We start from the raw sequence: 13,633 nt of genomic DNA, 5'->3' as shown, positions 1-13,633 counted from the left end.
ATTCATTAACTGGCATTTTGAGGAAAAACAGGGAGCCCTCTGCTACATCAGGCAGCACTTCTTTTAGCTTATATAAATTTGGGTAGCTCTTTATGGTCTGTTTTTGGCTACAGGAGGTTGACACATACGGATTTTGGAGAAGCAAAGTACTGGGATCAATGTGTGTGAGACAATACACTCACTCAAAACAAGCCAAAAAAGGCTCCAAGCTTTCAGGCCCTCTTTATCCATTTAAACAAAAACATTTTTTAAAAAAAAGTTACCTTGCCAGTTCCAAAAGCAACAGATTCCCATCTTATTCTAAGAATGTTCAGAACAAAATAATTTACACATGCAATTTGGTTTGGCAATCTTTATATCCACAATACATAATCATGCACAAAAATCAAGTGATGCATATATATATTTACAAAGTGAATTGCACTTAACTGAACACATTAACCATGAGTAAAAGTAAGTGAAAGGAACCTCTTCTCAGTTGCATAAAGGTCCAGTGTTACAGCCCACAAAGCCGGATCGACTACACTCTACCAAAAAGAAGAGGATAGTGTAAATAACTGTAATGAAGCAGCCTTGGAGATCACAATATTTTTCTAGAAATAGCCCACTGCTCATCATTCTGAACTACAAAATTCTACATTACAGTCCTGTTAAGGTTCTCTTCTAGAAACCATGAGAGTCCAAGCTCAGCCCTTACGGGCTGTAGATCAGTTCAGGACAATTTCAGCCTTCACTCCAAATTGCCTCTTTAAAAAGAGCAGGTCCTTAGTGTGGGTTCCTTTATTGTTAGGAAGGGGGGAAAAAAGGCCTCAGTAGGTGCCTATGAAACACTGAATTAGGTCTGTATTTGTCTACTGAGATCAAAATGTCTAAGGAAAGTATTCTTCCTTTATGCTCAGAATGGAGACTCTCCTATCACAGAGAACAGACGGACACACTTTCACACCACTGACAGATCAAGGCCATGACTGCATTCTGTGCCCACAGGGCTAGCCCACAAATCAAAATATTACTGGCCAAACAGAGAAGCAGATTCTCAAAGCAAGCTGGCTTCTTTCAATGAGTGACCTGTTCAAATAGCAAAGGCACAGACCTGTCCTCAAAATCAAGATGGCAGCCTAACAATTCCAATTGAAAGGGCAGTTGTCTTGCAGTGTGAAGATCTCTCTTGATTCATATTTCCCACTTTGATCTTTTTTAAAATGGACAAATATACTCAGTCTTTTCCCACAGGCTGGGGGTTCTGTAGAGGGAGGTGACTATACGTGGTGCCCCGATATAGCTCTGATGAGCTGTGGGGGGAGGAAAGAGGAAATCATATTCCTTTCCCCTTTGCAAACACTTCTACAGCAGACACACAGAGTCCTTTTAACAAAGGGATTCAACAATTACAGCAGACAGCCATTGTGAAGTTTTGCAATAACAATTTTAGTGATTTAAAACTTTCCACTGGACCACAGTTGCTTGCTTTGCACATCAGAGGTGAACTCCAGAAAGACAGGCTGAATATCTTTCACTGAACTCAGTCATGTAGGCAGTTACTGAGACTTCCCCATCTGAGACAGAAACGACTGAGATTTAACAATAGAGACCCCTGCTCAGAATAGGATGAGCCAATGTAATGAGGTTCTACTGTGCATGTGTTCAGTAACGAACACCCAATGTTTGTCAGTTTTGGTCTTTTGCCTCCTCTCCAAAACAGCTTCAATAGACAGTGATTAGCTAGTTATTTAACTAGTAAAAGATGCTGCTATCATGGCCCCATCCAAGGCAGAAATAAATTTAAAGTCAGCAGGGAGCTTCAAAGTGGAGACAACGACCAGACCATCCACACCAGATGGTGGAAGACATTTTTAAAGTTAGCTTTAACTAACTTTAGAAAGCTAACACCGTTTGTTTGCAGTGTCTGGGTGAAGCAGGAGCTTGGGGAACAAGCTTTGTGAAGATTTAACTTTAACTCCCACAGAACCGGTTTGCTTCCTTGAGCAGACAGACAGCTTTCTGTAAAAAAAAGTTTTAATTTAGGAGACAAATTTTGCTTTCAGTGACATGCAAATGCCCCCATTGGAGACAAGTAACTAAGGGCAGAAGTGTACCCCTTCTTGTTTTTCCTTGCACTACAACTTTGGGATATGGAGCTAATGAGGTTATGCCAGGGACTCCTATGAAATTATGCTGCAGCTAAGATGAGCTCAATTTTTTCATGTCAAGAAAGTGCACACTACTGCACAGATTATTGGAAGATTTGTTCTAGCTACTCCAGGTCTGACTATCAGAAAGTTTCCTTTGAATTCCTTCGTCCAGCTCCCCTCTGCATGGGCTCCAACAGCAGGCACCTGTAATGCTTTCTAATCACTCTACCTTTCAGAAGCGTATGGGATTGGCATGGGGGAAGAATCAAGGTATTTTAGATTACAAGGTAACCCCATTAAGGTTTCCTATCTGTGCATGGGAAGACATTTAAGAGTGAATAAGACTTAAGACTACAGTAAGTGCCCTTTCTCTAGTGCTAATGGCCTCTGGCATACCTTAGGCAAAATCATCTCATCCTCACAGGAGGGGGAAGAGTTTTGTGCTCTGCTGACTTTGCAAACAATTGCAGAACAGGCTCTGGGAAACAGTCCAGACCTAGTCTAACGAAGCAACCAACCACTGCAGACAAAAACTTCATGTCACGTATGGGCTGGAGTGCAGCCAGAAAACTAAGGGTAGGTCGACACTGCCCATGTTACAGCATGGCCGCGGCAGCGCTGTGACGCGGGCAGTGTAGTCCCACTTTATCACCAGGGGAGAGCACAACTAAGCAGCTCATGATGCCAGGACCTCTTAGGGCAGGTGGAAGTAGCATAGGATCTCTTCTGTAAGCAAGAGAGTCGGTTGTACCTGAGCCCTGGACAAGCATGGTTTATTAGGGCTTTGAGCCAAATCCTAGAGCTCTGCACGAATCCCAGGAGTAAAATGTTTCTATTCCAGAGCCTAGGAATGTAACCAATTATGACACCTACTGCTTCTCTCAACTCTTCTCAAACTAGCCAGAAAAACCCTCACCAGCTAACAAGAGGAGAGGAAGGTGAAGTTCATCTTTAGAAACAAAGGCTTTGCAGGGTAATCACAGTATTAGTAAATTACCCTGAACTAAGGCCTCTTAACAGCACAATTCTTCCTCATGCCATCGTAAGTACTCAGGGACTGCTCCCTACTCCTTTACGTAAAGCGTTCTGTTGATAGAGCTCTTAAAAAAAAAAAAAAAAGAGAGAGAGAGAATCCAGCTCCAAGAGCGGCTGCCTGGAATATTTTCAAACCTTTGTGAGAATATTTAAATATATTATGCATGATGTGCTTCCCCCGCCAGCCTCCAAATACTAACTGCAAGTCACACAATGGCTCAGACACACCAGAAGGGTTCCAGTTCAGGCTTGCTAGGAATCCTGTTCTCAGAAGGTTATTAGTGATAGTGTCATGTGCTGAGAGTGCTTCCAGCACTGGGAGTTTGCTGGGACAGCACCATCAATTCCCAGGAGGGATAAATACCTTCACCATGAGATGGGGATCATTCACCTAGAGCATAATCCCACAGCCTGAAATGAACCCTAGCCAGTGACTGCAGTGAATGTGCTAGAAAACAGGTTAAATTTAAAGAATTTATGTTAAACTATAAAGTACTGAGACCATGTGATTGCTTCGTTTAAAACTCTGGCCTTCTATTTGTAAAATTCAATGCATTTGGCTGGACATCTTATAAAGAAAAGCCATCAGAGTTAACTGCCCTTAATTTTATTACATAACCAGATACAAAACAGTTGAGACTGGAATGTCAACTCCACCCCCACCCCCCAACCCCAAGCACACAATGTAGTTTCAGATTCACTTTGTAACATAAAAAGCTCAACAACTCACTGACATGCAAGGTAGGATTTGTCAAGTGAGGCATGGACTCAGAATTTGGAAGCAAGTTGCTTTAGCTAGCCTCCCAAGAACAGCTGTTGCTCCCAACGCCTCATTTTGATCATTTCACCTGGGATTCTCTTTCAACACAACACTGGTTACTGCAAAGACGTAACAGTATTAGAGCTGGTGAACCCTTCCCCACCGAGGATTTTCACAAGCTTGCAAGCGACTGACAAGTTTTGATAAAATTATTCCCATTCAACAAGTTTTAGAGTTGTTAGCCCTGCTGATGACAGATAATCAGTCATAGGATGCGAGTTACAGTCATTTGGAAATTACAACCTGCAATTCAGAAAACAGGCTAAGAGTGAAGTAGCAGGACTGTGTGTATTATGTGGAATTTTATACAGTTTAGTAGAGGTCAAAAAAAATTAAGCACAAGGTCAACAGTGACAGATAATGGAAAGAAAATCCAAGATGCTACAGTTCTGCATAAGTTTTACAAAATGTATAAAGTATTGCGTTTCTCTACAACAACCAAAAAACCTTACAAGTGCAGGTATGTACATGACATGAAAATATTGCTTTACTCTCACTCAAATGGATTTAAGGATAGACCTAGTGAGAAAGCAGCATGCAAAAAAATTCTGGGACTAGAGAGGATTTCTCCTCCAGACACTGATCTACAGTATAAAATGAACCTAGTTCTATAGCTTGCAAAAAGATCTTAAAATTAATATGCTGGCACTTACTGTACATTAATGTTAATTAACAAAGCCAAGAATAAATATTAAGCCACTCCATACTGCCTGCAGAGAGCTGAACAGGCATCCATCATGGCAAATAATGCATTGCAGACATACTTCATTGATCCCAAATAAAACAGATTAAGAGAAGAGAAGATTTCCCAGGCAGGAAACAGTAAACTGCACAGCCAGACTAACTCTGCATTCAGGGGAATTACATAATAAGTAAGGTTTTATCAACACCACTTATGTGTGCAGCCCCTAAAAACCTCACTGAGATGCTTCATCTGGACAGAAACAGAATGTTTGGTAGAATAGATATTTTCTTTTAATTTCTCCCCCATGTTTACAGAAACATATGGGGCTTTGAAAAAGTCTGACTAAGAGATAAAATGAAAATCTAAATGTAGTTATTTCTTCAGCCGTTCTAACCAAGTCCCCATGCCTCCTCTCCCACACAAAAATAAAAATATACATTTGAGGAGAGTGCTTCACAGGATAACATCCAGCAGCAGATGTTCCACAACAAATATGTCTACCAGATCAGTGCCTACATTTCAAGCCCAAAAGTCATCACATTCAAAAGGGAATTTCAGAGGCAGGAGAATGTTAGCCCTACAATTAAAGCTCTAAGATGAAAGACGGGGTTTGGGGAGGGGTGTGGAGAAGAGGAACACAGGGAGTCATTGAATCACAAGAATATTTGAAAGAAGCCCACACAAGTTTCTAACTGAAGCACAGATGACGTGAGGGGCACAGACAGCATCTACAGGTCACAGGTTCTGACAGCACTGGAGTTTGTTGGATTTCTGTCCATCGGTGGTTGGCGGGACACTGATATCAACTACATTGTTGCCAGGAGACTCATCGTGTGCAGATCGATCTGCAATCTGCTTCTGTGACACGATGCGGTAGATTTCTGTAGATGAGAACAGACTCATTAGTGAGAGCCTAGACTTAAAACACATTTGCTCCAACAAGGTATTTGCACATTCCACAGAAAAGACACTGTAGAATGTAGTACTGAAGAGTTTCAAGGGTAATCTAGTTTGACCAGCCCTGGTACTTACCCACAGCAGACCCTTTTGGCTCAAAAGGAGGCTGTTTGCCTTGCCATAACAAGGTTTATACAGTGTTATCTAGCTAATCTCAAATCTCTTCTAGTTTAGTCAAATTCTGGTTTTGCTTAATCTAATGCAGGGCAGAATATTAATACCCACTGACACCTCTGAAAGCCATTATTTTTGAAGAGTACTTTGCATTTGTCCTTATTGAATTTCATGCTATGTAGTTCAGACCATTTCTCCAGATCATTTTGAATTATAATCTTGTCCTCCCAGCACTTGCAAGGCCTCCCACCTTGGTATCGTTCACAAACTTTATATATGTACTCTCTAAGCCAGAGGTTCTCGAACTGTGGTCTGCAGGCCACCAGTGGTCCACGAGCTCCATTCAGGTGGTCTGCGGATAGTTCCCTTTAAGGTCCGTGCCTGTTAATTAAGGGGTTTTTTTATATAGCACTTTTATCCAAAGAGCTTTACAAATAGTTCGCTAACGGTTCAAAATACATTTGGAAAGATCATTAAGTGGTCCGCTGAGACCCTCAGCAATTTCAAGTGGTCCGTGAAAAAAAAAAAAAAAAAAAGTTTGAGAACCATTGCTCTATGCAGTTATCTAAATCACTGAAAAGTGATTGAACAGAACCAGACCCAGAACTGATCCCTGCGTCGTAACAAATCATTCAAGTAAAAAGGCCTTTTAAAATCAAATTTCATTTCACTCCTTGTGCCAGTTGCCTACCATGGTGGGCAGACAAAGAAGGGGTGTCTGCTTGGAAGTCAGTGTTCACTGCCCACCATTCTGTTCAGAGGGCCAGCAACCTCCAAGTAACAGCCGCAGCACAGAGGAAGTGCCTCCAGGCTGCTGACTGTCTGCTAGATGGCTCTGGCTGCTTCCTCTGTGCTGGCTGCTGTTGTTGCCATCTGCAACCCACTCTCACTCCACTTGGGCAGCAGACAGCACCCTGAGCAGTGGGATTCAGGCAGCAGCAGCCGTTTGGAGCACGCAGCCAGAGCCAGCAAGTGGACAGTCAGCAGTGATCATGGCCCAGCCACAGGGACAGAGGTGCTGACTGGAGATGCAGAAAAGGACAGAGCTGGGAGAACAAGAGCAAAGGGTTGGGGAAGCCAAGCAGAGGGTCTGGGAGCAGGGCAGCAGGAGTGTTCTCACCTTGATGCAGAGGAAGACTGGCATTGTGTGCCCTCCTCCTTGCTGGGAGGGGATCCACGTTTGGTGTCTGTTTCAGATGGGTCCCCCAGACATAAAAGGATCTTGAGAGGCTAATTCTCTCCCAGGACAAAGACAGCCTGCAGGATGTTTTGTGTGTTCCTTTGTTTTGTTGTATGTAGCCTATCCTCCACTCCCCCATAAAGAAAGCAGTGATGACCATAAACTACAGGGAGCTCAAGCCCTAACAGATAGTTCCCTATCCACAAGAGAAGGCAGGGCTGAGACAGCAAGAGCAAGGGCAAGGCTAAGCTGGAGGCTGCCCCACTCCTCCTTTTAAATGGGTCTCTGCAGCCCTGTATGACAGCATGTACAGTGCTAGTGTGGATGGATTTTCTTTTTTCTTTCATGTTTGAATTAAAAAACATTGAAAGATTCAATTAAATTCAGATTAAATTTAAAGACAGTGGTGTATGTATGCATTGGCACACTCAGTGTCTTTCTATCATCTTCTATATAAAATGGTGAGCCCAAGAAAACATCACATGCCCGAGTTCAAGCAAAATCCAAATCCAGCCCTTAGTGTCCCAATTTAAAATAAAATAATAAAAAACACAACAAGAACCTCTCTGTTCATCAGTATCCATCAGCAGCAATTGCAAGGGCACAAATCCCTTCCAGGTCATCTTGGCATTACAAACCAGCAAAAAGGCTTCGGAAGTTAACTGCTGTCCTTAACAGTCTGTCTCCACTGTACCCATCATCACGTAAGACTCAAGTCTTCTATCCAGCTGGTAGGTGCCTTTCCTATCAAGCAAAGCCAGCAAGGAGTACTTGTGGCACCTTATAGACTAACACATTTGCCCAAATAAATTCGTTAGTCTCTAAGGTGCCACAAGTACTCCTTGTTGTTTTTGCTGATATAGACTAACATGGCTACCACTTTGAAACCTTTCCTACAGAGGTTCTCATTAGCTTTTCCCCATGTAAAACCCTTTAGTGTGTCGTACTGCAGACATGCAAGCCAAAAAGCAAAGCCATACCTGTGAGGATGTTCTTGAAGGCTTCTTCTACATTTGTGGAATCCAGGGCAGAAGTTTCAATAAAAGATAAGTTATTTTTTTCTGTAAAAAGGAACAGATCATTCAGTTAAAGACTTTAGCAGCACTTTTGAATTACAGCCCTTAGCTTCGACTTCTTGGTTTAGACGGCCCGGACCCCAGTCTTGTTTTCTGTGAGAGAGGGGAGACTCCACTACTTGCTCAAATGGATTTGGCACCTCGTTTTATTTAGCTATAGTCCTATTAGCAGTAGCAATCCGCCAAGTCGGAGCACATCTCCCTCCTTTTAATCGCTCTTCTGCCAAGCAACAGGGTCCCCTGCCCTGCCCTGCCCGCTATTATTCCTCTGCAGTCGCCAACAGCCGTTTGACACGACCAGTGTGATGCAGCTCCCAGCAACACAGAAGTGCCTCTGAGCAATAGCACAGGCACAGGTCACGTAGATGAGTAACTGCAGGATTCACCCTCCCTCCACTCCCAGAGGGACTGACTTGGAAAAAGCAGGACTTCTGTGATCCCACATCCAATAATTCCCTGGAGACAGCACACTAGAAAGGGCAGGAAACAATGAAACAAGAGTGCCCAGGGATGGCAGGTTTGTATAATTTTTGGTAGTACCCAGAATGGGTCCAAGTGACCCTCCCCCCCGCCCCCGCTACCTGCCTAAGGCTCTGGGAGGGAGTTTGGGTGTGGGAAGGGTGTAGGAGGGGGTTTAGGGTGCAGGCTCTGGGCTGGGACAGAAGGTTGGGATGCAGGGCTGCAGATGAGTTTGGGGTACAGCAGGCAGGCTGTCCCTGGGCTGGGAGGGCCAGAGAGGACTCACCTGCAGGGGGAAAAGGGGGGCTGCCATGTGCCTCCTCCTCCTGCAGGCGCAGCAGCCGCCTGAGCCTGCCTCCAGCACCGCTCCCTTGTAGCTGGCAGCGGCAGGCGAGGGAGCACAGCACGGAGTGGCGGGGCAGCTGCCTGCTGCCCGGGGCAGCTGCCTGCTGCCCGGGGTGGGCAGGTACGCTTGGGGAGGCATGTAGGGGCAGCAGGCGGGGCTGGGGGAGAGACCCGGCCCCTAACATTGGTGGAGCCGGCCCCTGAATTTGTTGGAGCCCAGGCACCACGGACCCACACAACTCGCCACCCCTGGGACTGCCTTCCCTCCACAGAGGTCATGTACTACTGCCACCATCAATGTTTAAATGCTACACATACGATGCTGCAGTACTGCCTGCCAAAATGTGAGACCTTAGATTCGAAGTCTGCATTGCAGACCCCGCCCCATCATTAACTATGATCGAACAGCTGAGGTAGAAGCTGCAGCCTCTCATTCCATATCGCTTTCAGTAGCGCATGCAGGGGAAAGACCCATTTTGTCTCTTGAGATTTGTGACTTGTTCAGTTACATTGTGTTAGCCAACACCAAGGCAGGGAGGGTTTTAAACCATTTCCACAGCCAAAGGTAAAGCTCTGTTCAACCCAAATGTTTCACTCTTTAGTGAATGTAATACTCAGAGAAAGTTTAGTTTTTTGGTGTTTTATGTTCTTCTTTATTCATCCCCCAAGATCCTCTGACACTGGTTTTTACATCAGCAACATTTTTCATCCTGATCTTTGTTACTCTTCCCAGACGGACAAGAGTCTTCAGATATCAGGCAGCCCAGGGACAGGATCATCACTGGTTTGCAAGACATCTTCCTAGCTCTGGGTCTCAAAAGAGTTTAATCAAACACTGTTGTTCAACCTTTAAGAGCACTTTTTCCATTGGCTTTTTTTTTAAAATATCACATCACCCCTTAAGTCAGAACTTCCAAATGGAAGGCTGCCCCTTGTCTGAGATGGAGTACTTGAGTCTGCTGCACACCATGTGCTGAAGTTAAAACACTGCTTAACAGATAAAACACACACAGTCCACAAACCTGCAAAAGCCCGGGCCTCATCAGTGGGCACAGCTCTCAGATGGCGCAGGTCACTTTTATTTCCCACCAGCATGATGACAATGTTGTTGTCTGCATGATCCCGGAGCTCCTTTAACCAGCGCTCGACATTCTCGTAGGTGAGATGTTTGGCAATGTCATAGACAAGGAGGGCCCCAACAGCACCACGGTAATAGCTGAAACCATAAAGAATACACTGCGTTAAACGGAATTCAGCTCAGGGATCTACAGAGAAACATTTCAGTTAGTTTTTCTATTTTAATGTTTATTTTCAAAAAAGGGCACTAAGGGTTTGTTTTCTTCTTTAAAAAGAGAAAAGCGAGTTTCAACTTTAAAAATGGGATTTTCAGAAAACTGAAATGTATTTAACAAAACGCTGAAGATCTGGAGACTGTTTTAAGCAGGACATATTAGCAGCATAAAGGGAAACTCACTATCGTTTCAAAGAATAAGAAACAGGAGACTTCTGTTCAAAAAAGTTTTGCTGAGTTTATGTAATAGAGCTTTCCACATACGTACAGAGAAGGTGGAAGTTGCCATACAAACTGTAAGAAGCTAATTAATTAATATGAGCTATTATCCGCAGGAGAAATTAGCCTCTTACAGTTTGTATGGCAACTTCCACCTTCTCTGTACGTATATATCCTCTTACTATATGTTCCATTCTATGCATCCGATGAAGTGAGCTGTAGCCCACAAAAAACTTATGCTCTAATAAATGTGTTAGTCTCTAAGGTGCCACAAGTCCTCCTGTTCTTTTTGCAGATACAGACGAACAGGGCTGCTACTCTGAAACCATTCTTTTTATAGTGTGTTTGTACTCTGAAAAGCGACTGTAAAAGTAGCATTGTAGTGGTTTTCTACTGCAGTGGTTCTCAGCCAGGGACACGCATACCTCTCATCTAGAGATTTGCATGGTTTTACAACAGGCTACATAAAAAGCATTAGCGAAGTCCGTGCAAATTAAAATTTCATACACAAACAAAATGAGAAAGTAGCAATTTTTCAATAAGTATGCTGTGACACTTTTGTATTTTTAGGTCTGATTTTGTAAGCAAGTAGTTTTTAAGAGAGGTGAAACTTGGAGTATGCAAGACGAATCAGACTCCTGAAAGGGGTACAGTAGTCTGGAAAGGTTGAGAACCACTGCTCTATTGAGCCTCACTGAATGCAGATTAATCCTGGGAGTAGAAAGTAAAACTGGTTTCTTTCCTTCTCATGCATCTCCACCAACAGCAGAAGTGGAGCAGAAGAGAGCTGGTGCCAGGCAATACTCACGCTGAGGTTATGGCACGATATCGTTCCTGCCCTGCAGTGTCCCAGATCTGGGCTTTTATCGTCTTCCCATCCACTTGGATGCTCCTGGTGGCAAATTCCACCCCAATGGTGCTCTTACTCTCAAGATTGAACTCATTGCGAGTGAAGCGTGACAGAAGATTACTCTTCCCTACCCCAGAGTCTCCAATCAACACAACTGGAAGAAATCAAAATTAATCCTTTATCTTGAGATTTGTAGAAGGAATTAATGATAATATTTTATGACTTGGGAAATTTGAACTCATTGCATATGAAATGTGACAGAAGATTACTCTTCCCTACTCCAGAGTCCCCAGTCAACAAAATTTTATCAGGCCACTCACTGCCTGCCCAGATGCGGAGTACAAAACCCCTAAAATAAACAATTATTTGCAGTCCCTTCGGTACAGGTTTCATTCTAAGAAGTTTTTGATCTGTAGGCATAAGCAAGAGCTTCACATAAAGTTAGGCAGAAAGAAAACAGATAGTCACTTACCACTATGAGCAAGATCTGAAAGAAACCCACATTTCATAGTGTAAAACTTGTAATTCAACCAACAGCCAGTTTCTGGTAGGTTACATCATTGTTGATAAATGACCATTTGAAAGTCTCTACCTGAACATGGCAAGGTTCCAACTAAACCTTGTAGAGAAATGGTATAAACCAGGGGTTCTCAACCTGTGGCCCAATCAGCACACAGCTGCAGTCCATGGGACAACCTCAGGGCCATACAGGTCATATTGGCTATGGCCCACATAAAACAAAACACTTACCACAGTGGTAAATAGGTAGTGAACCACTGGTATAAACAGCACTGATGAGATCTTGACTACAAACAAATTATCAATTTTACAAAAATACTTGCAATTAGATGAAAATTAAATGAATGCCAGATCCCAATGCCATTTCCTAACTCTGGGACCAGCCACACTTAACATTCATTACATGTATTTGGATATAAACCCAGTCCTGGCTTGCACCTGTGCTCACACTCTAAGGAGATAAACAGGTCGCTCCTTTACTCTTTGGTCAGTTGCTGAGCTCCCAATACAATCCTCTCTCCCCCAAAACCAACAACAACTTATTTTCTCAGCCAGATCTATCAAACAAGTTTATTTAACAGAACATTGCAGGGACTTAGACATTTTAGGCAGTTGCCTACAATCTCTTTGAGAGATCTTACCATATTAAGTTTATGTATCATTATGGAACAGGGATTATATAGAATTCCATGGGGGAGGGTAACCACATCCCTTTAGGAACTATGAACAGCAGGAGGTAATTAGGCAAATTCCCTCATGTTTTAACACCTCCAGAGTGAGGTACCATGCCCTGGGGAGGCTCCCTTTTATTAGTTCAAACTGGATTCTCCAGAGGCCAACAGACAAAGGAATGACTAAAGAGCCTGATTTTAAACTGACTCAGTCTTTGTTCTGATCCAGCAAAATGAACAGGATCAGACTTGTCCAAGGGGAAAGCCCCAATCCTTAGGGTATGGTTGAAAGGACTGACACCAGCTGGAGCTCTTGGGGAGATGATCTCTGTTAAGCTTATTGGTATCCATTTAAGCTTGTTTATTTTTTTAATGTTCTAATGCGGTTACCTTAAGAATAAATGTACCTGCTTAGAGCTGTGTGGTAACTTTACTGTGGCAATTACACTATTTATAGCCTGAGGAGGTAGCAAAGTGCAGAAACAGGCCTGTTTAGGCAGTCAGCCTTCCTGGAGCAACTCAGTGCGGGGAAGGAACTATGAAGCCTGGAAAAACCCTGGTCAAGAGGGACAAAGACAAAAGGTGTCCATCCAAGAGAGGTAATGACGGAGGAGCCTAGAGTTGAGCTCTTGTGGGACCATGAGGGGGAATTATAGGTACCAGGACTGAGGGATAGCTCAGTGGTTTGAGCATTGGCCTGCTAAACCCAGGGTTGTGAGTTCAATCCTTAAGGGGGCCATTTAGGGATCTGTGGCAAAAAATTGGGGATTGGTCCTGCTTTGAGCAGGGGGTTAGACTAGATGACCTCCTGAGGTCCCTTCTAACCCTGATATTCTATGATTGATTCTATTTTTTTTTTTTTTTTAAATTCCTACTTTAGGGAGTGCACAAGTTAGCAAGCAATAAATAAATGGAAACTCATGGTCAAATCAACAAAAGCCACCCTCACCAATCACAGCAAAAAATATGAGCATCATGCATCCCTTTTCCAAAAGAGGTTACTGAAGTTGAAGAAGGTTCAAAAAGGACAGACAGACGCTATGTGGGACATCCCGTTATTGCAATAACAAGAGTGAATTATAGTGGGTGGGTCCTAGGTTGCCTCACAGACTTCCTCTTCACTAAATGTGGTATTTCTGCCTGATAGCCAGGAGCATACACCATTTCCACACACATTTAAGCAATTATATTGCTTAACATACATTTAAGATTTCTAACAATACAAAAATGGAAAAATTAGGAAACGGGATTTTTTATTTATTAGATTAATTTCTCTACTC

General features: G+C 43.3%; 1 protein-coding gene across 1 annotated transcript in view; it reads right to left on the bottom strand.

Annotated features, from left to right (window-relative positions):
- Positions 1–337: 337 nt before the first annotated feature.
- The window catches only part of RAB11B (RAB11B, member RAS oncogene family), a 31,348-nt gene continuing 18,052 nt past the window's right edge, over positions 338–13,633 (bottom strand). Inside the window, 4 exon segments of the mRNA XM_077841814.1 lie at positions 338–5,553; positions 7,904–7,984; positions 9,826–10,019; positions 11,122–11,317. Of these exon segments, the coding sequence (XP_077697940.1) occupies positions 5,408–5,553; positions 7,904–7,984; positions 9,826–10,019; positions 11,122–11,317 (617 nt within the window). The 3' untranslated portion in view covers positions 338–5,407.

The sequence above is a fragment of the Eretmochelys imbricata genome, chromosome 25 (assembly GCF_965152235.1).
Source record: "Eretmochelys imbricata isolate rEreImb1 chromosome 25, rEreImb1.hap1, whole genome shotgun sequence".
Taxonomy (NCBI): domain Eukaryota; kingdom Metazoa; phylum Chordata; order Testudines; family Cheloniidae; genus Eretmochelys; species Eretmochelys imbricata.
Note: the sequence above shows the minus strand (reverse complement) of the source record. Positions and strands in the feature narration are given on the sequence as shown.